Raw genomic sequence first — 25748 nt, forward strand, 5'->3', positions numbered from 1 at the left:
TTGTTTATTTACACTTCTATGTGTTTGAGGGGTTTTTTTTAAGTCTTGCTATTTTCTGTAACCTTAATTTATACTGCTTAGAAGGGATTTACCATACTTGGAGTAGGTTTTCATTAATATATGAATATTGATATAGCATGAAGCATAAATCACAAAAGAGTAGCCCATATTTGAAAAATGAAAGAAAAAGGTGGGGAAAAAAGCATTTGGTCAATTTAATGCATTATTGTTTGTGAGGTTTTAAATTTTTGCTGGGCTTTCTGTTATTTTTCATTTAGCTAAAGAATAACAAGTTTTGATATCTGATTCCTAGAAACCCATCTCTTTGAGCTGGAGAGAAAGCAATAATGATATTTGAACAACCAAATAGAGGAGATGCAGGAACGTGCAACCTGCGTTGGCCTGACTGTGGGTTAAGCAGTCGTTAAAAGTAAATTATCACATTAAAAATTTGTTTCTGTCTAAAATTTTTCTACCTTTAATACTTACAGATCACTTCCTTGAAGTTTTAGATTACAAGATATCTTAAATAATATTAGTCTTTTTCCCAAGTTGGTTTCTAGGGTGTGCATACTTCGGTATAAATTAATCTGAGCTAATTGCAGGCTCCTTTCTCTAAATTCAGTAAAGTCAGAGTTATTGTCTGGGTAGTCTTTCTGTTGACCAGAGAGAATTAAAGCTACAAATTGTCCATATCAAGTAAGATCCTAAATTAGGTAGGATGAATCAAAGTGGGCAAAACACACAAACTTTCCTGGGCTCTCTGACTATTTACCAACATCAACAGTACTGACATAACTGAAAAAGAACTCGAAGAGATCTCAGAGTACAGAAAGTGCTAGGGAAGAAAAAGCAGTGAGCTGGAAGAACTGCTGCTAGCCCTGAAAAAAAAAATGACAAACCACACCATGATTCAGATTTCATAAAAACTGTTTTAATTATCATTATCAGAAAGCCTATCAGTGCCTTGAACTGGTACATGGAAGTCACGCAACTGTTAGTGCAATGGTAGAACCAAGCACTTAGGACAGAAGAGGTGCTTTGTGTATTGTCTCAAGACATTGGTGTGAATGTCCTTCAGAACAAGGTGAGAGGTTCTTGCAAAAAGGTCAATCAACCTCAGTTCCTTCCCTCTCACCAAAACAATTGCTGACTGAAAAGAAGAAAGAAAACACTGTTCAGTACTCCTAGGTTCTGGAGTCTCCTCTGGAGTAGCTTGCATCCTCTACCTCTTTCCTGAGGTACTCTCTTCTCACACACAGCCCTGCCTACACATGGGATAAAAACTGATATTGTAACTCAACCTTGAGGACTATCATCAAATATCTAGTCATATCTTCTTATGAAAAATCAATAATTATCTAGGTTTCTGATTGTGGGTAATAGAAAGCTAGTAGTCTTGCAACTAGCCATTCATGATGCAGACATTGCAAAGGGTATGGCTCTCCTGAGGCCCTCATGAGAGATCTAGGGTGTGATCCATATGTCAAGGACTTAAACAGCAGTAGTACTGCTCTGCTATAAACTCCTGCTTATAGTCTTTAGAATTTTAGAGGGGTTTGAATCAGCATATGAGTGACTTTGTAGGCAAAACTGACTCATATATAAAACCATTCAGTTGCTAATTTTGTTTTCGGAAAAATTCATTCATTCCAAAAGTGAAGTCTGATAAATTGATATTCAGGCTGGTGAAACACCAGATCCTTTTTTTTCTGTTTTGCTTTACCAGCCTCTGGTAGAAACATCCATATGCTCTTTCTAAATTACTTCAAGATATACTTTACTAAATAAAAAAAAAAAAAATAAAAATGCCAGTACCATGTAGACATAATTTTCTGTTCCGCTGTAAAAACAGCAAAAGAAACAGCAAAAACTTGAATAGTTCTCTTTGAAAAGACAGAATGTGATATAAACAAGTTATTATGTCAAGTAATCCTCTCTGAAAATAGCATTCAAAATTTTCTGTCTTTTATATTTCTTTGTTGCAAGTTGATCTTTTGATTAGGTTAATCAAGCTCTGATCCCTTGTGGGAATTCCGGTGAAAAAGACATGAGCTTTGTGATCTATACTTAAGTATTAGCCTTGGTTTTCTGGAAAAGAAAAAAGAAAACAAAAATATCTTTTCTTCCAGCCAGTAATTCTTTTTCTTTCCCTTCCCTACCAGTAGTGAGTGACAAAGAAAATATTGCCTAGGGCTGAAATAGATTTTATAACCTTCAGGTTATGGATTCTAAAGAATAAGTATGAACCATGCACTATATTTTTCTACCATTCTGACAAAGTTTTCAAGCTACTTCTACTTTGTCAGAGTGGCATATATTTAGTAAGGTCGGGCGGACAGCTGACAAACCTGTACTGAAGTCAGGAATAATATGTGCTTTGGAAGATGCAAATGAGTACAGCAAACCCTGCATAAAACTCATGTGACATAACAGTTAATACTGCCTTTCAGGGATGACAATGTGAAATTGCACAAGTTATTTTGCCTTTCATTACTCCTTAGTACAAAGTGCAAACAGGACCGGAGTGAAAGTGTGTCACTGTGAACTTGTCCATATGCAGTAAATATTCTGTCACTTTTGTTGATTAGAGCCCAAACACTCAAATGCTAAAAAAATAGCTCACCCTTTTATAATGCTGTTGCTAAAAGGCCAGGAAATGTGAAGACCATGTAGGTGGTTGTCACTGCTGTGGTCACCACAGGCAGAATACAAATTGAGACACGAAAACAGAGTGGCTAGTCAGATTATTTTGCATTCAACTTGAATTGAAGGAGACATCTTACTTGTGGTCCACAATAATTCTACATTAGGAAATAATTGTTAAAAAAAAAAGATAAATCATTCATCTTTTTATCAAAGTCACTGGATTTCTGTACATTATGTATTTGCTATTTGTGAATTAAGGGAGTACTACAGGCTATGTTCTGCACTGTACTACATATGAAAAAATGTTCAGAATCAGTCTTCAAATTAAAATAGAAGCTGAATAAAGTGAATCATATAGAAAGCATAAAGTTTCTCTGTACTTTTGTTTTTGTTTGGTTTTTTTTTGGGGGGGGGGGGGGAGGATTAGCCCCAGTGTCTTGCTATAGAGATTCTTTTTGTGCTGAGGGGATGCTTTAAAGAGAAACTGTCAGTATGTTAGCAAAATTGGACTGATAGTGTGGACTTAGTGTTCCTAAGTGAATACTGTAATGCACTCACTGTACTGATCCTATAAGTCATTATCTCCTTTTTGATGAAATCCTTCCCAAAAATGGAACTGAAAAGATCTAGCAATACCGTCCTCGGATTGTGTTCTGTCCTGCTGAATTATGCAGGAGAGCAGCATTTACTCTTCTGTTTATTGAGTAAGGGCTGCCCTGATCATAATTCTTCCTAGGAATAAGGACAGAAAAGAGCAAACTACTCCCTGAAAGATTTATCTGTCAGAAAGCAGGCAGAGAAATTCTGGCTAAATGAACAAAGAGGGAAAAGGTGGGAGGGGGAGACAAAAAACACCCTCCTCTCTCCAGATAAAGTTATACCTCAAAAGGCTCCTCTAATTCCCTCATGGGACGAGGTAGAAAGGAGCAGTGAGGTAGTTTTATTTTTATATTTCAGTCTTTTGTTCTGTCAACTGCAGGTCCCTGGCTTGAAATATTTATTCTGTAATCTTCATGCTAGAATCCTAAAATTGGTGTACAGCACAGTGAGGAGCGAAATTATTATATAAGGTTCAATGTTAATAACCCCTGCTGTATCAATACAATTTCCAAATTCATTCCTAGGAAGTCCCTGAAAGACATAGAATAGGTGAGTGTTACTGTTGGGGTCAGAGTAGGCTGAACTCCAAAGGTCTAAACACTTTCCAAGTCAGGAAGACCACCTCTGGTAGAAAAAGTACCCACTGTCCTATCTGTAACAATCATCTATTGCTAGGACACATCTGTAGAGCTAAGGGAAGTCTTGTGTGACAAGCAGGTAAATGCAAAATACATTCAAGTTATGAAAGAATAAGTTTCTAGGGAAACAATTTTCAATTTTAGAAAGAAAATCTATTTTTCATTTTAAAATATGTAAAACAAAGTTAATAGAACATTTTGAGAATCAGTGTGATCAGTGGAATGAGGATAAGAGTAAAAATAGTAGGTGTAATTTAAAAGATGTCAAGATATCTGAGAAGGAGTAACAAAACAGCCACCTTTCTGAAGAGAAAAAGACAGGGTGCAGCGAGTAAGTTATTTCAGAGGATAAAAGGCTGGCCTGGAAATTGAAGACAAAGGTTAGTAGCAAGTGGAACACTTCAATGCAGAGAGGGATAGCATCTGCAAGGTGAATAGCAACTCTATCAGATACTGTTTTGTTCTTTTTATATATAGCAGTTTTAAAGGTAAAATGGTTAGATATCACCTTTGCCGCATGAAGCAAGCCATCTGCAAAGGGGTAAAAACACGTTTAACGTAAGGAAGGAGTGGAGATAAAGTACCATAAGAGAGAACTGACAGAGGGTTTGCAGAGTTCAGTATGGGGATGTATATGGGAAAGAGACCTGGACAAATGAGACACCCGAGGGGACATGCCATAGTCACAGCCTGCTTGGACTGTGCTGGATAGCAATACAGGTGTATCTAAGTGTCAAGAGGCTACAGCAATCAGGTAAAAAAATGTTAACTGTTTGTGTCTAAGCTGTGGGGTAAATGTGCTGTGCTGGTCATGTCTGTCCAGCCTGAGGCTGTGTTGGAGAGTGTGGTGGCTGTGGTGCTGCCTGGGCACCAATGGTTTCTTCCTCAGGCCACCAGTGATGGTCACCAGCCCCCAGGTCTTGTCCGCACATGCTGCCAGGGAAACACTATGTGCTAGCAGATCACAAGATGTCTTTAGACATCCGTAGAATTGGTATCTAGCTCAGATGTACGTTTACCCTCTTTTCGTTGTTATTGTAAAGAATCAGGAAAGAGTCAGCGGTCTCTAAAAGACTAAAGCAGGTCAAACAACCTGCACCCCCAAAATTAGTAAATTGAGTCTAGCTGAGTTATTTCATGAGGATCGGCATAGCCTGAACCACAAGGTCAGGATGGGTCCTGGTGGCCCCAAAGGATAGGTTTAGTCCTAGATCTGATCTGCTCCTGGAGGTTTGGATTGTAAACTGGATCTAAAGCTACAACGGCATCCAAAAGTGCGAGAAGGCCTGTGGCAGGGCTGGTTCTCTTTCCCAGGTGAGGAAAGGCTGCCTCTAAGCAGAGCTTTATTTGTGGGCTGTGCAGCTGCTGCTTTCTCTCCTGACACCCCCCTTCCATGACGTGCCTAGCAGATGTCCTGTGGCCACGGCGGGAGGACACCACACGGCTCGCAGGGGCTCTTCCCTTTCTCTCTGTTGATTGCTCTCAGTAAATAACAAGTTTGAACTGGTCACTTAGAGCTGGAAACAGTCAATACCTCATCTTCCCCAGCCTGTGAAAGAGGCATGCTGGGTCACTTGCAGTTCTTTCAGCTCTTTTTGAAGTGTCAAAGAGATGTTAGAAGAACTGGTGTTGAACAGTTTTCAAGCACAAATAAATAAAAGATGTTCCGGTGGTACAGCTGTGACCGTTGTTCTACAGCTAGTTGTATGTATGCTAAACCAAGCATAATTTCTATTGAAGTTTCACTACTGCACATGTTAATAGAATGCAACGCTGGCAAAAGCAACAAGACTTCTCATTATGATATTCTGTGTTCATACCTCAAATCCCTGTGGTCTTCCTAGACTTTCTTTAATATGTTTCCACGCAACAAGAATCTCTGATACAGACAAACTCGTAGCTTTGACATCGATGGGAGCAGCAGTGGGTTCTGTATTAAGAAAAATTGAAACAATAAACCTCCACTGTAACAGCTTGTATTTATCAAAAACACTCCATCTGAAACTGTCATTTACTTCCTTTATTCTACCTTAATACTCACAAGACGGTATGACACTTATGGGGAACATGAAAAACTGAACAAGATGAGAAGATTATTATTGTTGTATTTCTTTATTTGTGTCATGCTACATCAATATCTCATCACTGATGATGGGCGCAGCAAACTGTGACAGAATCTCTTGTCTATGATTTTTTCAAAAAAACTTTAATATTTGTAAATGCCCCCCTCCCCCCCTTCATAGCCCTTGATCAGCCTAACTCCAGCAGTAAATGGAGCATTCATTCTCTTCCTGGATTTTTAGTGCCATTCTGTCAGCTCAGGATGAGCAATACCTTGCTAGGGTGTTCAGTCAGTCCTGCTCTGGGGTTGTACCAAGTAGAAAGGGATACCCAGAGCTGTAGTGAAATGCTACATAAAAGAAATTTTTAGGACTACATTATTATGTCCTTGAAGTCACAAGCACCAGTGTTCGAGGCATGCCACCTTCTCTCTGCTGTGAAGCATTTACTGTTTTAGGCGTGGGATACACATTTTTCTAAAGAAAGCATTAAGACTTAGGTTTGTCCCTCTGATTACCTGTGTTGTTAGCATTGGCCCTATGTCCCTGTTTCTATCTCCATGCTATTCATAGGACACTGCAGTCCTGGCCTCCTGATTATCTGGAGCAGAGGACCCTCCCTGCCTTCCAGCCAGGGCGGGTGTCCTTCAGGGCTGCTGGGGTATGACCAGGGTGCACACGGGAGGTTTAGGGCTGCAGCATGCTTTACCTGCCCAACAGTCTTGCCACAGGCATGTTTTACTTTGCACTTTCGTATCATTGAACACTTTGCAGAGGTCCAGCTTCTTTCAGTGGTTGGGAAGTTGGGTATATGTACATAGAGATTTACCATGACCGGCCGTTGAGCATACCACCAATTTGTATCACCAGTCAGCGCACTGGGAGTGAAGAGTGTCCAAAAAAAATTGTCACATATCAAACTGAGACATGACTTAAGGAAATCTTTTGGATCTTTTGCTTTATTACCTGAATATTATTGAAAATTTGCTTAAGACAAGCTGTGGAGACAAGCCTTGAACACAGACAGTGAAGCACACAGTAGTGGCATTTCTCCACCATTCTTGTGCAGTCACTTGCTCAGCAAAAAGGTAAGTTCACATTCCCCTGCAGCCACAGAGCCTGCGATTTCTTCCTTGGCCTAATGTTCCTCATTACTTTTCTAATGTGTTGATCTGCTCTTGAAGGGCAGGCAGAGGTCTTGGCTTTTATGTTACAGGGAGGCACATCAAAGAGCTTTCTAAAAAATTTTTTTTTTTTTGTGGCTCATTTAATAGGGTTACAGAAAAGGACTTTCCTTACGGAGCAGCCTGAGTTAAAATGATACATTTTTCTCAGTGATCAAACTGCCTTAGTAAGATGCCTAATATCAGACTTGACTCATTAGCTCCCCTCCTTTCTCTGATCATATTGCAGGCATTGTTCTGGCACTCCTGCCCTACACTTTGTCTCTGCCATGGCTTGTATGAATTTTTCATCCTTTTTAATGTCAGATTTTTAATGTTTGCAGCTCTTTTTGATCTTTTTTATTTACTTCTAAAGAAAAGAAGCATTTCTGATGTGATGCAAAACGGTGTTCACCAACAATGAGTATTACTAATAAGCATAAAATATGTATGGAACTTTTCAGGTGACAAAGAATAAAAAAAAGGTATCTCCAGGAATAAGTGAAATGGTCTTCTGAATTCAATACTGAAAGAATTGTGCTATGAAGAAATATATTCCTCATAATTTGATTTCCTGTTCAATAGTTACACCCTGCTTTCTATTTTATGTACTACTAAGATTTGTGTGGCAAAAGCTATTTTCTAGTTTTTGTATTATTGAAGCAATTACTTTGTTGTCAGAAAAGATTGCAGTGGGATAAATAATTTGAGATGTACGCAAAATGTTGGTTGGCAGCCTTTACACTTTCTATAAATGTAGAAATCATTTCCTCTTCACAGCATTCACTAGGGGTGGTTTATGTATTGCTCAGAATAGAAACACAGAATATTTTCTGATATTTTAAAAAATTGTTTTCAACAAATGGAGTAGAAAGTTTGGATTTTTTTATGTGAAGAAAATGCATTTCTTACATATCCAGAAATTATGCACTGCAGTTGCACTGATATTAGATATAGAGAATGTAAGTGTTCAGCGAAAGAACAGAAATTATGTATTTAGGAATAAGGTATATTAAGACTGTCTGAAAGTTTATAGGCACTAAATAGCATTTTTTATTGATTCAGATAAGATGAGGACCATATAATTTCTGGTGATATAATACAGTCTGTGGTTCACTCCAATGTCATGCTTTATTCTGTGTGTCTAAAACTAATGGTAAGTTTGACAGGTTCATTAGGTTTTTCTATAATGGTCACTGATGTTATAATCATATTCTTTTCTTAATATCTTGGCATTATGCTAAACCTATAGGTGTCTGCCTGAGGTCATACTGCTTGAAAAAAGAAGGGCCAACATCTTTAATGGTCCCTTTAATACTCCCTGATTGAATTAAAGGTGCAGCATGGCAAGTTCTCAAAAGGCTGTGTGCAGTGTCTATGAAACAATGTCTTTCCATGTGCTGCAATCACACTTTAAGGAAACATATTCAATCTATGTAGATCTTTGGGATGGCTATAACAAAGCAGGAAAAGGAATTACACTAATTGCATTGACCTAATGTTCAGAGAGGGATAATCCTGAATTTTGATACTGGCAAGTAAGAGAAAGAAGAGTTATTTGCTAGCCCTCATTGTGTTCTCCCTATTTATGACCATAAACTGATCTGTTTTTCTGAAATATTAATCCTGAAAGATTTCCACGTGATCTAACCGGAAAAACAAGTCCAAGGGCCTATTCATGTTTATGTTGTGTTAACTCTCCTGTGGAACAGAGCTTCAGTCAGGGCTCCTCATCCAATCACTCAAAATCCATTCACTTCTCGTTTTGACTCTGGAAAGGATTTTTACACACTTCCCTAATTCAAAATCTAAGCTCTCACTTGAAGCTAAGAACCTCAGCCTGGGGCAGTTCCACATAGCTGAGATTTCGAGACTTTGGCTAGAACCCGTGACTGTGGTAATTCCTTTCTGTGGAAAAATCAGCAAAAGAGATCTGTCAGAAAGAAAATCACGGGGAGTAATCCCTCTTGTGACAACCTGTAGGTAAAGAAAGTGGTAGCATTTGCTCCCTTGCTGGAAATAGCCACAGGGACTATCTTCCAAATCAGGGGATCACCAGTAAACTGCTTCCATTCCTGAGAAAAACCAAGAGACATTATGCTCAGCTCCATCTCTCAGCCTGTTTGACGTGTGTCCCTGGTTTGGCAACTCCACTAGACCTGTGGTGGCATGGCTGCCTGCAGGGTAAGTCTTTCTCCAGAATCTTGTGCTAGAAAGGAAAAAGATGTGTGATTTCCAAAACACCAAAAATGAGGTGACTGATTGTTTCCTGGAGATCCCCTCAGACTTTTCCTCAAGTCCTTTCTATTTTCACCTTCTCTCTGACCGGTGTCTTTGCAGAGGGCTTTAAAACAGAGAAAAATTAGAAGGGTGAGGAAATGAGCGAGCAGTGAGGCAGTGATCAGGCCGTCTGTGCTGAACTCTGCCCTGGACCTCTTTTGTTTAGTGGTGAAATACCCTTGTCAGGCAGAACTTCTGAAGCCTACTCCTGTAACGCTGCTCTCCTGCGCACTTGCTCACAGTATACATCCTGCTGTGGCTCTCCCTTCTCCACAGAATAACCCAGATTTATTACACGGTGGAGTGTCACGTGGGAGTAAGGAGCCGCGTTATTCCATGAAGGCTTTACCAGCATGTTACCTACACACAGCTTCCTCACCTTGGCACCTGAGTAGAAGTTGGACAAGCGGACTGATAAAACTCAGGCTTTGTTAGATTAAAAGTTCAGAGGAGCGTTGCCATCTTCATGAATATAAATGGTTCATTTCCACCAAGTGATGTGGCAGCCAGAGTTATCCTCAGCATGTGAGGAGGGGATGTGCCTATTATCTTGACTGCACATCTGACTTCCCATGGGGGCTAGTGGCATTAATCAAAGAAATGCTTAATAAACTTTTACATGCCATTTTGTTCTGTAAAAAAACCATGGAGAGAGCTCTAGCTGAACTTTTAAAGGATCTCTCCAGATGGATCAGCTGGAAGAAACAGGAAATCCGCTGTAGTTTACAGCTAATATGCCAATTTATTAATTTACAGGTTCACCTAAACCCCAAGTAGCTCAGCTTTAGCTATGAAATGAACCACAGGACTTCACTTCATGAATGTAAGATTTTAATTAAAGACATGGAGGCTGTACTTAAAAGTGTGTAATTTGCATGTTCTTTCCTCTAAATGAAAAGGGTAGTTTATTTGTTTGTTTAAATAAGGGCTCAGGGTGAAAAGCGAGGGGAGATGGGCCTAACCAGAACAATCCTTCACTCTGCAGTGTCTTGTTTAATATCCCATCATCCACTAGCTGGCCTGTTGCAAAACTTCTTAAAGTTATGAAGGAATAAAATCGCAAAGGCTGTTGTATGGCCCTTTCAGATAACTGAGAGCTTTGGCTCTCCATTGGCTCAATGAATTAGTACAAATCCATACAAAGCAAGAACAAAAGCTCTGTGCAGTATCATTACATCTTGTATGTATTACAGAAGTATATGTGGGGTCCCTCAGGAGGTTTTAAACAGCAAGACTGAGAGTCTTCAGGCTTTACCTTGTACTGCTCAGGGCTCTCTATTTCATATCTAGAAGTTTTTAGTAGTATTCACTACACTTTTTATCAAAATTATAGAACTTTCAAATTTTGTGAAGATAATTTTGTCAGGTGCCTGAAGGAGAAGACAGATACTGAAATTAACAGAACTGATTCTGTATCATCCATTGTGGCCATCATTTAAAAAAACCTTTATAAAAAGACCTAACTTATCTTGAAACCTGTTGGGTTCCCTCTTTCTCCCAGAAGCTTATTTCTATTTCCTTTTATATTCTCACCTATCTCCACACTACATGTATTCTAATTCATATTTATTTTTGTTCTGATAGGCTGTGTCTATACTTCCAAACTAAACAGGGACAGAGAGACAAGACACCAGCCTGAGCATAGACATACAGTTGTCCATAGCATTAAACAGTTAGCATGATTTGTGGTGAAATAATGATTCTGGCCAGTTAGTGCCGCCCCAAAATCTGTCCAGGAATACGCTGGTGCCTGGCTAGGGATGTTCCCAGGAGGTGTATGGAGGCAGCCACCATCTGGAGAGTGACAGATATGAACTCTTTTTGGCCAGATGGCTTCAAGGATAAAGAATGGCTGGCTTGTTTTATTTTCTAAAAAAAAAAGAATGTAGCATCATTGTCCTTTACCTTTACAAGCTCTTCACTATCGCTAATAATTTACCTGATTTGCAGACAGTGTCTTATCCAAAATCAGCCTTTTTTTACTAGGACAAAAGAAACAAGCTCCTCTAGTCTCTACTCATTTCCTGGGTATATTTTAGTGGATACATCTCTAGATCCTCAGATGTAATGTACTGCCTTATAAATGTACCATTTCTTCTACTTCAGGTAGATTTTACACCTTTGGCTCAGAGACACTCCAAACCACTTCCATTTGTACTCTCAACTGTTAATTTCAGCTTATTAAACAATTTCCTGCTATTTAATGATGACTTGTTCCACTGTTATTTGTTATGATCAACTTTTCTGTAGTGTCTTAATTATTCATCAAAACAAGACTATAGTACCGTTATTTCTTCTCAGTTAGTTGGTACTGGAAAAAGAATGCTAATTGTCACAGCTGGAACACAAGGCCATTAGTTGTATTTACTATCCAAACTACTCTGTGCAGCTAAATTCTCTCATAGGTAACAGTGTCCTATAATATTTATCTAAAATTAGAAAGGTCTTCTCAGCATCCAAATTGATCAGGACAATCAGCAACTGATCTCTAGTTCAACTCCCAGTTTCTTTAATTGCCCTTTTCTGAAAAGACATGGTACCTAAGGATATTCCATTTTATCCCACATTGGTTTTGTATTTCCTGATATGTTATCACATCACCAGCATGTATGACATCCAACCATTTTTATTTTTATTTTTATTTTTATTTTTATTTTTATTTTTATTTTTTTATTATTATTTTTATTTTGTCTTTCCTATGTAGCTCATACTTTGTCTAGTCATGCTTGCTAAAAGAAGCCTACCTGGCCATCATTCTTACCAGTATAGCCTTTTCCATCTTCTTGCAATCATACCTGTATGCTCACATATTTCCTTTTCCATTGCTATATTTCTGATTTTCCCAGTTTTCCTCTTTCAGTGAATTAAAACTACACATAGAGATTGCATATGATTTTCCTGAGACTGAAAGCTTGTATTAGTAGTCTTGGCATTCTTAGCCCCTCAGTATTTAAGCAGAATGTAGTCATCAAGAAAAATCTCCAAAGAATATATAAATCTTAAAACAAACAGTGCTTAACTCTGCTTTTGTTCATTGTTGTTTTTTTTTTTCAATATCTTGTGCCTTTACCATTTTTATTCTCTATGGATTAAAATCATCTGTGCCTGCACTGAAGTTCAGTGCTTTGTTTCAGTATGTTCTAGCATGAATCTGATACCATTGTTTTCCTGGCAGAAAGTGCAGTCAGAAGATTTCTCCCTGCTCTCTTCATGCTCCTTTTCAGTCCCAGGCCTGCACATTGCAACCTTTTTTTTCTGGCAGGCAGCCTAAATTGCTGTGCTCTCTATGTGCTCTGGTGTCTCTTTCTCTTATTAAAGGGTTCCTGTATGAAAGGTTTGGGCTTGTCTTTCCCTGGTGCTGGAACATGTCTATAATGTCCTTCTGCTCTGCCTTCTTATTGAAGATAATTGTGTATCTTTTTTTCTGTCCTGCATCTTCTGTGTATCAGTCTCATTCCCTCTTCAGAACAGGTCCCTGGCTGTCCTCATCTCTTTTACTTCACTAAAACATCTGAGCTCTCTTTTTCTTCTTCTCTCCTTGATTGCTTGCTTTCTTCCTTTCCTAAGGTCTCCATGAAAGACTCCTCCTTCAAACTTTTTTACTGCATTAGGCCATCTTTTCCAGAGGGTCACATTTGCTTTTTTTCCTCCTGGGTTATCCAGCTAGTTTTGTACAACCTTTTTATCTCCATTCTATTCTGTATTCTTCCACTACATTTATCTGCATCTTTAAATCCTGGATAATCTCTCCCATGGGCTGTAACCTGCTGATGTTTCCTATGAAGTCAAAAGGCCAATGAAGAAGAAGAAACATCTTAAAACATCTATAACCAGTCAGGCTTTTTCCCCACTTCAACTTTAGGTTATCACCATTGATTCCTCAGTAACCATTGGTATCTTCTAAACATTTGACTTAGAGATAGAGATAAAAGGATTAGCCCCTCTCCTAACTTATGAAAAAGCACTCAGTGTTTTGCTCGTGTTTTCTGAGATTTACTCAGAAGGTCATTTTTTAAGCCTTTTGCCTCAGTCAGAGAGAGACTTTATGTAATCAGAGGGCAGTCAGTTGTGTTCCCAGAGGGGAACATCCTACTCAATACCACCTGCCAAGCTGCTTGCCTAGGCACAACTCCGAGTCACCACAAATGGGCTCTGAATGTAGATCAGAGAGCACACAATATGCGGTCACAGACATACGGAAAAGAGAGATGCATTCATTCTTAGCAAGTGGGAAATTTCTTCCCTGTCCAGAACCTGTCCTATGCAAACTCTTGTTTATTAACTGCATGCTTAGCAGAGGCAACAGGTTTTAGACTTCCTTAGACACATTTGTTATGCCAGTAAACAGTTGTAGATCCATCTGTAGATGTGGGAAACCCTTTAATATGTAAGATAAAGTTTCCTTAACTTTTAATAATTTTATCCTAGCCCTTTACTCTAGATGTTTGTAGAGCAATGAATTGAGTGTGTGATGTAAAGCAAGTAAGCTAAGGGTTTGCTAGATCAGCCCTAGGACCGTAACATATTGTACTGTCAATCTTCATTTAATATCTCCTCTTCTGTAGAAATCCTTGAGAAAATGTGCCTTCAGTTGTTTAGCTCCTTAAGTGTGAAAATCCATGCCTCTTCCAGAACTGGTTCCCCCTTTTTTTATAGCCAGCTGAAATGTCTATTGTCCTCAGTCTCCATATTGCCCAGAACTTAGCTGTAATAAACTGCTTTGTTATTCCTTTAAATTTTCAGTATATTACCTAGGGTTTTTCTGGAGAAAAGTTTTTTATAAATTAATTTTGCACTGTATTGTCACAGCTTCCCATATTTTTTCCTTAATTATTATAAGTCTTTTAAAGTATTTAGCCTCATAGAATTCCTCTTACCAAAGGAAAGTCTAATGTACAGACACATGCAGAGACTGAATTAGCAAAGCTATGATGGGTAGGTACTTTCAAATAACTGAATTATAATCAGAAAAATTGGTTTCTAGAGATAGTGTGTGGGAGCATAGAGAAAGTTAATTTTAATAATTCTATTAAGATAATTTGTAAAGTTCATAATTTAAAAGATATGTTAGAAAAATTGATTTATATATTACTGATTTTTCCATTTCCACTCTTGTCCAAATAACAAGCAAAGAACTACTTATTACAACTCAGCATTCAGCTTTTGTTAAAAAAGCTTTTGCTCTTTAAAAAAAAAAAATCCCTTAACATTTTGCCTTCCTTACCTTGCAAAACTCTATTTTTATTGAAATTTCTGATTAGAGTATGACATTGTTAAATAACAAAAACATCACCATCGGTCTCACAGTATCATTTTCCATTGAGGAAAATAGAAGTCAACTGTAAAATTCCCAAGTTGTACCGGCAATTTTTACATTTTAAAATGAAATTGTTTTTATAATAATATGAATACTTGGTAATGTTGATCCAAACAGTGGAACACGAATTACTGGAACTGCTTTTAGCAAAACCAGCATTTCCAACCTCTGTAATTACTGTGAGAGAATAGTAGTAGATAATCTCTGCTACATCATGGCTCCAAAATTACACATTAATTGTGGGCAAATATGGAAAAGCATTTAATGTTTTCCAGCTTCACATGAAATACCATTATCTTCACACTACATTTGTGTACAGATAGTAAGAAATTCCTCCCATCTGTACTAGGACTATACTTATTTTGTTCTCCTAACAGGAGACAGTGGGATAACTCAAAGGTAGTATAGTAAAGTAGAACTGAAGTATATGACTTTCAGTAATGGAGCTGCTCAAAATATTCCCATGGATAACATTTATTTACCTTTTGTATGTATGGAAATTTCTATACATTGGCTCCTGTCAATACAGAACAATTTCTTTTACTAGTACAAATTAGTCTTTTTTTTTCCTCAAAACATTGTTCAGAGTTATATCAAGTTGACATAGAAATTTTCGAGAAATATTTTTCATTTGTTCTTCTGAACATTTGGACATTAACATAAATTCAGAACTTTTATACTAATGAACTAAAAAAGAAAAAATAATAGAAAAAATTAATAAAAATAAGAACAAAATTGCATTCTGTGCACTTTTAGTATCCATTAACTAGGAAGGAATATTCATAAGTGAATTTATTTAGACTTTGAGCTGTTGTCTGATTAACCCATCAAAAAAATATCAAGAAACTCAGAACATTAGAAAATATCAGCCTTTCTTTGATCCTTGTTAGAGCAGCCCAGCTTGAAGTTAAGATTACAGAGTTCATGTTAGGGATGAACCTTCATTAAAAGAGATTTTTTTGGTTAGGACTGAAGTGACTTGAAGTCTATTCCTAAACTTTGTAACTTGCTTTCTAGGTAACTTCAGCAAGTTAGTTCACTTTCTTTTCTGCAAAATATGTTTAAAGTTACTTAGCACTTCTGCAAAGAATTTTGAAATTTAAGATTGGAAAAGCATGGTATAGTAGGACACATGATATAAAAATAGCTTAATATAGTTCATAATATACAAGTTAATCTCATGTTCAACTGACCTCCTTCAGCTGAGCAGATGACCACAATAGGGCTGAATGGACCATCACCTTTGTTGTTGTAAACACCAACTTTCACCTCAAAAGGAGTCAGAGGTGGCACACTTTCATCTCTGTAGATGAACTTTGAGGCATCTGAAGATGTCACCATTTTTTCCTTCCAGCCACGTGTTCCATTGGGTCTGAAGGCTACAATATATCCAAATCCTTCTCCATTCTGAAACTCTTCTGACACTGGCTAAAAAATAAAGTTCAGGTAATGATCAGATGTGGTGTTACTAATTGAGAAAGCAGTCACTGAGTGGCTGATCATAATTTGGCTGCTTGTGTGAGGGTGATCCCTTACAGTTGCATTATGGGATTTTACTTATCATGCCTGTGAACACATAGGGACAATTGATTCTGAAGCGGAACCTTGTAAGAGAGTTTCTTCACCTAATAACCATAGTTAGGTTACTGCCCTAGGACTCAATAAGCTGGTAAGCTCAGAAAGATTTTTTGTTCTGTATCTCCCACTTTGTGGTTAATGCTTTAACCAGTGGTCTATTAGCAGAATAGCCCCTTCCAGTGACCTTGATAAAATTATAGAGCAATATATTGTTAAGGGCTCCTAAAATATGATGTGAGTGACACTTACTACAGCGGGACTGTCTTGGGTTTTAGGTGCAAGCCTGTCTGATTTCTGTATCCAAATGGGGTGTCAAGTCTTAGGGATTTAAGTCCAGGGTTCAATTTGAGACTTAGGGTATAATGTAATAAATCTAGTTGTTTTAACTCTCACACTGACTCTTGGTAGAAAAAAAAAAATCTCATTTGCTGTTCTATGCTCAGAGGATCTGTGAAATTAGCCACTTGAATGGGGACACATCTGCCATAAGCAGGCAGTCAGCAAAGGGATTTATCTGTTGAGAGGCTGAGCACTGTAAAAGCTAGATCTTACATGTGAGCTCAAGGAATGGAAATTTTCATGCTAATTTACTGCCTACACATTTCTTATAAAGTCAATGGACTAGTTTAGGAACTAGGTTATGTTTAACAACTGTCAGCATATTAGGCCTATGGAAAATGCCAAAAAAAGAGTGTCTAAATTCCCTCTCTTGAGGTGTCCATCCTAGATCTGCAACTAATGAACAAGTGAATCAGAACAGGGGCACAGGAGACACCACATCTTCTCCCCTCCACATTGCAAGTGAACATCTCATCACCAGGCACCTCACTTGCAGACACCATTTTCTACCCATCCTTCTGAAGCTGTGCACTGTGCATCCATGAAAAAAAAAAAAAAAAATCATGACTCCAAAGGCAGAGGAGGCAAAAACAAGACAGACTTTGTAATCTAGTGAGTTGAGACGGAAAGGAGGATCCTTGCATCTCTTTGCAATACTTATGGAGTTGGCAGTAGACAGTCACTATAAAAAAAGCCAGAAATACATGAGAAGTAGCAGAACCCTTGGATTTCACCGTAAATGCTAAATACACAGTCTGTGAATGAAAGTTATGTGAATAAAATTTTGTTTGAAACTGCTGAGTATAATTCAGGACCCTAGGTAGGTTAGTCTTTTCCTGAGTTCCCAGATACCCATATACCATCTCAGTATCTCTTCAGACTTCAAAGTACTTTGTTGAATTCCTATTGCCTGTGTAAGACTTTTTTGGATCCTGCGAAAGCACAGACTGACCATGCTGGAGCTATGGTAACTTACACTACGGTTGTGCCTTATGGAAATGCAGTGGCTACAGCAGACAGCACAGTAGTCTGTAGTCAGTTGTTGGAGTGTTATCCAATGCACTAGGATTAGTTCTTTAGCAGAAATTTCAACGCTTACTTTTAATTGCATGTTTTTGTGTGGTTTGTTCTATCTTTTTACCATTTCTTGAAGAGACAGTGACTATAAGTAGAAATGGTAGCAATCTTTCAAACAATTAAAAAAAGTAAATATGACCAGTTCACGATTTATATTCAACACAGATGAAAAGCCATGATGTTTTTGTAATCTTAATTTGATTAATGACTTCATGCAGTTTAAGAGGCATGTGAAACAGTAGTGTGCTGACAGTATTAACACTAGGAAGAACAGCACTAGGTGTTGATGGAAACAAGGACTTAATCAGAATCAAGGGCGAAGGATTGACACCTTCTGTCTTACTGGCAGTTTGCACTCCTTAGCTATAAATGAAGAAGCATCAGTTGGCCTTTGTGGGAAAAAGTTAATGTATATTGAAAGTTATGCTATCAGAATTGCTAGTTTTTAACTGTCTGTTGTATCTGTATCGCAGGATGGGACACTCATGGGCCTTTGGTTTCTGTTGGAAGAAAACTTCGACCCTTGACAGAGAGGAAGATACAACACACTTCAGTAGTCCTCCTTTCCAGTCACCTGGGTAACACTTTAGAGACATTTAATATGAATACTACATACTAATATATCATATTAGGGACTGGGATTAGGCCAGTTTACATCAGATACACCTCATGTTTTTGTTTGGGATTCTGCAAATTCTCTCCCAATAGAAGACATGCTGCTGTTTATAATTATAGACTATAAAGCAAACTGAAATCAACTCTGTCTCAGCTGTCTCAGATAGCTGATGTCAGAGAAAGCAGATGTGTCAACAGAAGACAGCCTCTTCAGATGTCCTAAAATTTACCATTTTAAGCAGTTAGTCAGAATTCTGTGTTTCTCTTACCATCTGAATCTCCTCAAGTTGGCTAGGCTAAAACTTTTTTCATTAAAACCCCAAATGCCATGTCTTTAATTGATGGAATTTTTCTTGGTTTTTCTGAATCTGAAACTTCATGATGAATCTAGAAGTTTTGAAAACTCCTCAAGAAAAGTCTTTGTTCTACTGTGTTATCTATGATTAGCAGAGAAAGCAACTCCCACTCCTCCAATTGCCCATTGGCACAACCATACATCTGTGTTGCATCTTGCATCACAAATATCTTCTCAAAATAAAGGTCTATTTCGGGTCTTTAATTTTACTTTTTTAATGAAATTCTTAAAAAAAATATTCTTTCTTAATTTAAGTTTAAAAAAAGTTACAAGGCTTTCCTTCTCTTCCCTTAGCTATTATTTCATCTGGTGTAGTATTTACATAAGATCCAGAAAAGTCAGATCAACCCAAGCAGTAGATCAGGAAGAAAAGACTTATGAATTAGCACAACTTTGGAGCTGCTGCCATAATGCCCTCTACTCAAACCACATGAAAATGCACATTACTTTGAAACTTTAGAACATATTTATTTAAAGAACAGTATTTTGTGTTCATGTCTTGCCAAGATTTGCTGTAAGGAAACCCCAGTACTGTACTCTTCACTTTGCCCTCAAAGAAGTAAACATGAAACAAAACCTTTAATCAGAAAAGACCTTACCTCCCATGCTATTACTAATTCATGTCGCCTTCCACTTCTGCCACTTACATTACCTGGAGGTGTCTTTGGAACTGTGAGCAAAAAGGAAAAAAAACAAAAAACAAACCAAAAAAACAAAACAGAATGTCCAAGTTATTGAAGTTTTCCCCATAGTAATAAGTTGCTGCAGAAGACATGAGGCTGTTAAATCAGAGCAGAAATAACAAACATACACTCCATGGTAAAGAAAATTTGTTCAAGTTTCATTTCAGAGCATTCCAGTCAAGCTTGTAATCTCAAAGAAAGCATAAGCTGAGAAGAAAAATAATATTGGAATAAAAAGCTGCTTAAGCACTATGTCTTCTGCAGATTAGTCAAAATTTCAATGTACAGATCAGCTAATAGATAAAACAGGAATTATCTTGTCAACATTTGTATTTTTTGAATAGACAACTCAAAATCAAATGCCAGGGAACCTGAGATATTTCAGAATTCAGGTAAAATCTTAGGACATAAATAATATGTCTTTACTATTTCCCAGGTCATTAGTGATTTAGAATGTTTTAGTTCTTGTAAGTCTATTCTTATATGCTTTACCAAGGAGCCATTTTTCGGAAATTTTAAAGTAACCATCCTTAAACAACTCTTATCGTTTCTTGCAAAATGCTGGAAGCAGTACTACTGACAGTTCTTTAAAAATTGAGACCACCATTATGGCTTTAAAAGCCCATGTGAGCAGCTAATGAAATTCTTTAAAAGAAATTATAAATATCATCATCAGTGTGAATTGCATTATCATATTTTGTAAAGCTTCAGAAATCTCAGTTGTTCCATTGGAAATGTATAATTTCTTTTATCTTACTTGGTGCCTCTAATAAAGCTCCTAAAATGACTAATGTCTTGAATTTATTTACTATGAGCAGGTAACACTTGCTTGCTTTATTTAATTAAATATGTCCTAAGACATAGTCCTTTCTCTTTTCTTCCTTACAACAGTACATAGGTCATTGGTAGAAACGTACTCTGAGGCATTAACTGTTAAGGCCTTATTGCATGCTGTTTAGCTTATTTATTGAGTGGCACTGTGCCTTTGAACTGTACATGGAAAAATACATTTAAATAAATGTACACAGTCCTCTCTATTTCCCAAGTTGATCATTAACAGCTTAAGTTCAATGAAAGTGCATTTTTTACTAGATCCTGGAAGTTCACATAAAATTTCAGGATTTGTTTGTGTGGTGTTTTTCTGAACTCTGAACTCCCCTTTAAAGAACATAAGCCCAATTCTGTTTTTTCTCATAAATGATGCAAACCCATAAAGCTTATGAATTGCTTCTGATTTACAGTGTTGGAAATGAGGTAAGAGCCCTTTTGTCTGTGGTTCTTACCAGACTGATGGGGGAGATTTCTGATGTGTAAAACATGTCTCTCCAATAAAGCTGGGTTCATCTGGCAAACATGGTGCCTTCGACTTTTTCCTCCCTCCCTCCCTCCCTCCCTTCCTTCCCACTACACACAAGCTAAATGATATCTTTCATAGTTACTCTGCTGAAAGCTCATGACTTCTGTATAATCAGATGATGAAATTGCTTTGCAGTTTAACTTTAGGTAACTTTAGTTTAACTTTGGGAAACCGGGTATCCAGGCTGAGCTTGTAGTCCAGGCTCCTTCTCCAGTGAATGCAGAGCTTTGGGGTGGTTCATCCCATCCAAAGATAACTGTCTAAACAATGGGGATGATTGTTTAGACTCTACTGACTGGAGATATGAACTAATTTAAACTAAGACCTAATCTTGACATGGCAAAAAGTTAATAAAATTTTCCTTTCAGAAACAGAATTGCCCTCTGGACTGAAAAAAAAAAAAAAGATATCAGTGTGCAACACTGGGATGAATGTTCTACAATGAAAACATGCAGATGAAGAATAATCTGACAGTTAATTAACATGCAAAAGTTATTATGCCATCTCTAACGGAGCATATTTAAACCTTGTTTGGCACCCATTTTTCTTTTGCTTTTCTAAGACATTTTTTGGTTAAGTTATAAAGAAAAATGAAGTTTTTATGTTGGTGTCATGTTACTGATGAGAGAGTGTGCTGTACTCCTTTGAAGCATCCAACATTATGGACTTATTTAACCTGTAGTGTCCTCTTTCTAGAGTTTTACTGTTAACAACTTTGCAGACTGAAGCCCTATTTAAATGAATAAATGTTAAAAGAATAAAACTTCCAAAACAATTAATTTCTTTTGCACCAAACTACAATGTACATTCACACAGTGAAACTCTTGCAAATGAATAACCATTAAAAGAATAAATGTGTCAAAGGAAATGCTTTCCTCTGTACTGCATCAAAGCAGATTATACAGAGTTACAGGGGGACATTTTGAAATGAGTAAGTGAAGAAAACTATTAAAAGGAAATATTTTTTCCCAGGCACCGAAGTTATATATTAGCAACCCTTTCAGCAGCATCACTTATATATAACACTTATATATAACATCATCATTTATATCAGTATTATATCTGAATTTACTCACTCATAGCTTAAGTTTACTGCCATGCAATTAGTGACTTCCCAATCTTGAAGTTGTTAATTCTCAGCCATGACATTCGTGGAGATGCACTTGCACCAAATATGCAAGTATGATGACTAAACTTGGCTCCTGGACACAGGATCCATGTGCCTGGGACGCAATGGCATGAGGACCTCTTTTCTTTAGTGTTTATCAAAGCTGAGAAATTCAGTATTGTTTCTTCTGAATAAATACATCCCAACTAGTAGCAAAGATCTCTTTGCTGTGCTAATATGTCTCATTTAACAAGAAGATGAGAGCACATCACCTACTGGAAAATTAATCACTCCTTGGCTTAAAACTGGTCCTTAGGATCAGAAAATGTGACTATGCTTAGATTGATCGTGTGTCTGTAATTCTGATCAAAGCCTTCTCATTAGCCCCTTTGCCAGCTACCTATTCTCACTTCTCTCCTGTTTTATTCTTAGACTGCAGGCTCTTTGAGATCAGGTCAACTCTTATTTTCTTTTGTTAAAAGCCAGGTGTCTCCTTCATTCTGGTAATGCGAACAACAAATAATATTAAAACCTGTGTTCTGAAAGACATGGTGACTAGATGTAGTTCACAGTAAATAATGGGTCTATATGCTGGCACACATTGATGTTGAAACCTTCACTTAAGGCAAACAAATAAAAATCTTGAAATGGCTTTGCCGGGAGTTTGATTTGAACAGAAACAGCAGGATTTGTTTCTCATTATTTTCCACTTTCATGGAAGTACTGTGATATGCTGAAAATGCAAGTGAAATGAAACACTAATAAAACTTATCTCCCCTAAACCAAACAAAAAAACCTTTAATGTTTTCTCTAAAAGCAGGCGTGAAGAATGTAGCCCTCAGAAATCCTATGAAGCATTTGACAATATGCTTAAAATACAAAGGAAGAAAAGGTGATATGGAAAGGTAAAGCTTATACATGAAGCCACAGACAATTGTTTAATAATTCGTGTGTATCTTATCATTATAAGCTAAATATGCATGAAAAGCAGTGGGTTTTGTTTAGGACAAAATGCATGCACAGAACTGATGTTGCTGAAGGCTTTGTGTGTGGGAGCAGTGGTTATAAAGTGCTGAAAAGTGCCGACAATGCCACCCATATATTTTAAACCTGTATTTAAATCAAAAGTTTAGGAAAGCTTTTGGAAGTGGTAGGTAATGCCACAGCTATGAAACCATGAACATTTGGGGTAGATGTTAGCTTTCCTTCCAGGATTGCACTGTGTCCCCCATTTTGAAAACTGCTCTGTGCTTTAGAGTGCTTAAATTAGGTTTTTGGTTCAGGGTTTTAGAAACTCCTCTTTCTTCACTCTGTATGGCTGATGGATTTTCTGTTTTGTTTTTTTGTTTTTTTTTTTTTTAATGAAGACTGTAGATTCTGGTAGACTGTAAAGATGAGCCTATTCAAAGATTTTGGGTACTCACTTTTGGGCAAAATTTTGAAAATTACTAAATTTTTCATTTTGACATTATAACAAATGAAACATAGCCATTTGTGTTTTAAAAAGAAGTATAATGTGTATTTTACTTCTGTTTTATTTAAAAATAGAAAAATTTAAACTGGAAAGACAAATGAGAATATTTTGTTTTGAGTTTACAAAGATTTTTAATTTTAATCCAAAATTATTATTTTATTTCATATTTGCTGAAGAAAATAAAGAAAATCTACATTTTGTTTAAAATCATTTTAACTGTCCCCATTTTTACTTCAGTGAGTGAACTGAAAAAAACCTTTTAAACTGGTCTAGCTCTGGATTCCTTTCCTTATAGAGAGGAAAAAAAAATGTCACATTGAACCTAGAAAAACTGAAAGTACTTGAAAAACAGTTCATCCTCTTTTTAATATTCCAATCTTGTAAAGAAATTTAAAAAATGTTATTGAATGAGTAGTTAGTAATTTTAAAGTTTTTTTTTGTTTTGTCTTTTTTTTTCAAGGAAATGCCAATTTTCTTTTTCAATTCTGTGTGTTTTGTCTATTATGAAGAGAAATTACAGATTCTTAGTTTTGTAGTGTATCTTAATTTTTGTGCAGGACAAAAGTATTTAGCAGTCAAGATTATAATTTATTTTAGTATTGCTGTAGGAACATGTAGCTAGATTTAGTCCCTACCCTTCAATTTTGCAATCTGAATAGGTGAGATAGAGGGAAGACAAAGAATAGCAAGAGCTTTACTAATCTCCTGTTTTTAAGAGCAAGAAATGCTAAGGTGAACTGCTCAAATTCAGAGGGTTTTCTGATAAGCAATTGAGTCCAGAATTCCCAAATCCCAATTCTATACTTTAACAAGATCTTTCTTACTCTGCTTGAATCCCTTATTCATGAAGATATTTTCCACATGGATATTTTTTGTATAAATCCTGAAACATCTTGTCAAATAAAGCAAAATTAAACAAAATGTTGATATTGTAACCCTTTTGGGGGAGATGAATTATTAAACTTGGCTTTAGTCCCTAAGAAAATGTTTGCTCAAGGTACAGTTGCAGTTATTTGTTTCTTTTATAGCTTTTTATATCTTTTAAGATAGAGATGTAGTTTGAAACCCAACTCTGCTTAGCTATGGAAATGGTATGGGTGGGGGGAAAAGGTTTTGTCACCAGCTTGTCAGAGCTTCCTAATGTAAGGACCAAAGCAACAACTCATTCAGTAGTTTTTCCTTCTCGGTTGTTTTCCTTTCTATATCTATATCATCTATATCTATATCTCCTGCAGTACACAACTGGGAAACAAAGGGATGTTAACTGAAAACTCTTTCACTGTGTGAAAGACCAGCCCTCAAGTTCTCACCCTCCCAGGAAAACATTTCACATCTCATCTGTTCAGGAATGAAATGTAAAATGTGCCAGCACCTCAGAAGCAGATGATACGCTGTATTCAACTATTGGAAAACAAGGATGCCCCAACTTGTCTCAGGATCTGAATTTCTGTTGTTCTTATTTCCTCTGCATTTTTAATATTTGTAATTTAGTAGGAGATAGAATTCAGTTCTATTCACTGTGAACAGTGTCCTGCGTGGCTGTGGGGCTCAGTCTGAAAAGCCTCCAAATCACCACATATAGGACTGAAATCTCAAATGCTGTGGCATACATGCCAGAGAACCAATTCCTTAGCTTTTCTGTTATGTCTTTTAGTAGTGCACACATTTGGGGATTCTTTGTCAATATATACTGCATATCAGTTTGAGGCTGCAATACTATGTGTTGGTAGCCTATTGGTTCTAAATAAACCCATGCAGTCAATGATTACAGTCTGCTTTCTCTTCTCCTTTTGTTTTTCTCCTATGGAAAAGCACATTTTCTACAAAGGCTTTAGTAGCCCATGTAATCATCACCAAATGTCACAGATACAGCAGGTTATTCATTTTCTCTAGAGCAAAAATAGTTATGATGATCGGAAAAGCTGAAACTTCTTTTATACAGGCCACAAAAAAATAAAACACCATCCCCAACATCAACCAAAAAAACCACCCAAAAACCTGAAAACAAAGCCAGTCTAAGGCAGGTAACTTTTTTGCTGGGACAGAGGCATTTCTTGTTATGCTATGAAGAAATTCTAGCTGAGAATAAGGGCGACTTAATGGAAAATAAGGACTTATTAAAAATAAAGCCTGTGTACAATCTGCTACTAATAGAGTGCATTACATTGTTACCTCATAAAATCAAGTATGTATGCATGATTAGCAGGTTAAACTTTGATTCTACTCAATTTCTCTCTCCCCATGTTTCCCCATGAATAGATAATGTAATTGATGCTTTGCCCCCAGGCTTCAAATGCCCGACTGCCTTAGTGGAATGCCAGACATGTTTAAATTCATGTTATTGGCTCTTTTCACCTTGTGGACCTGTAAAATATGTATCAAGGCTAGAACTGACAGAAATGCAGCAGCTGGCTATATGTTAGATGTGCCAGAAAATTGTGGTATTATCCATTTC

General features: G+C 37.1%; 1 protein-coding gene across 2 annotated transcripts in view; it reads right to left on the reverse strand.

Annotated features, from left to right (window-relative positions):
• Positions 1-25748, reverse strand: part of CNTN5 (contactin 5) — a 370989-nt gene that overhangs the window by 6709 nt on the left and 338532 nt on the right. For both annotated transcript variants that reach the window (XM_075050052.1, XM_075050053.1), the window contains 3 exons: positions 19271-19341; positions 15901-16135; positions 5708-5817 (listed from right to left, as the gene is read on the reverse strand). In XM_075050052.1, coding sequence (XP_074906153.1) covers positions 5708-5817; positions 15901-16135; positions 19271-19341 — 416 coding nt within the window. The remainder of the gene's footprint in view (positions 1-5707; positions 5818-15900; positions 16136-19270; positions 19342-25748) is intronic.

This window comes from Buteo buteo, chromosome 18 (assembly GCF_964188355.1).
Source record: "Buteo buteo chromosome 18, bButBut1.hap1.1, whole genome shotgun sequence".
In the NCBI taxonomy this organism is placed as follows: Eukaryota; Metazoa; Chordata; class Aves; order Accipitriformes; family Accipitridae; genus Buteo; species Buteo buteo.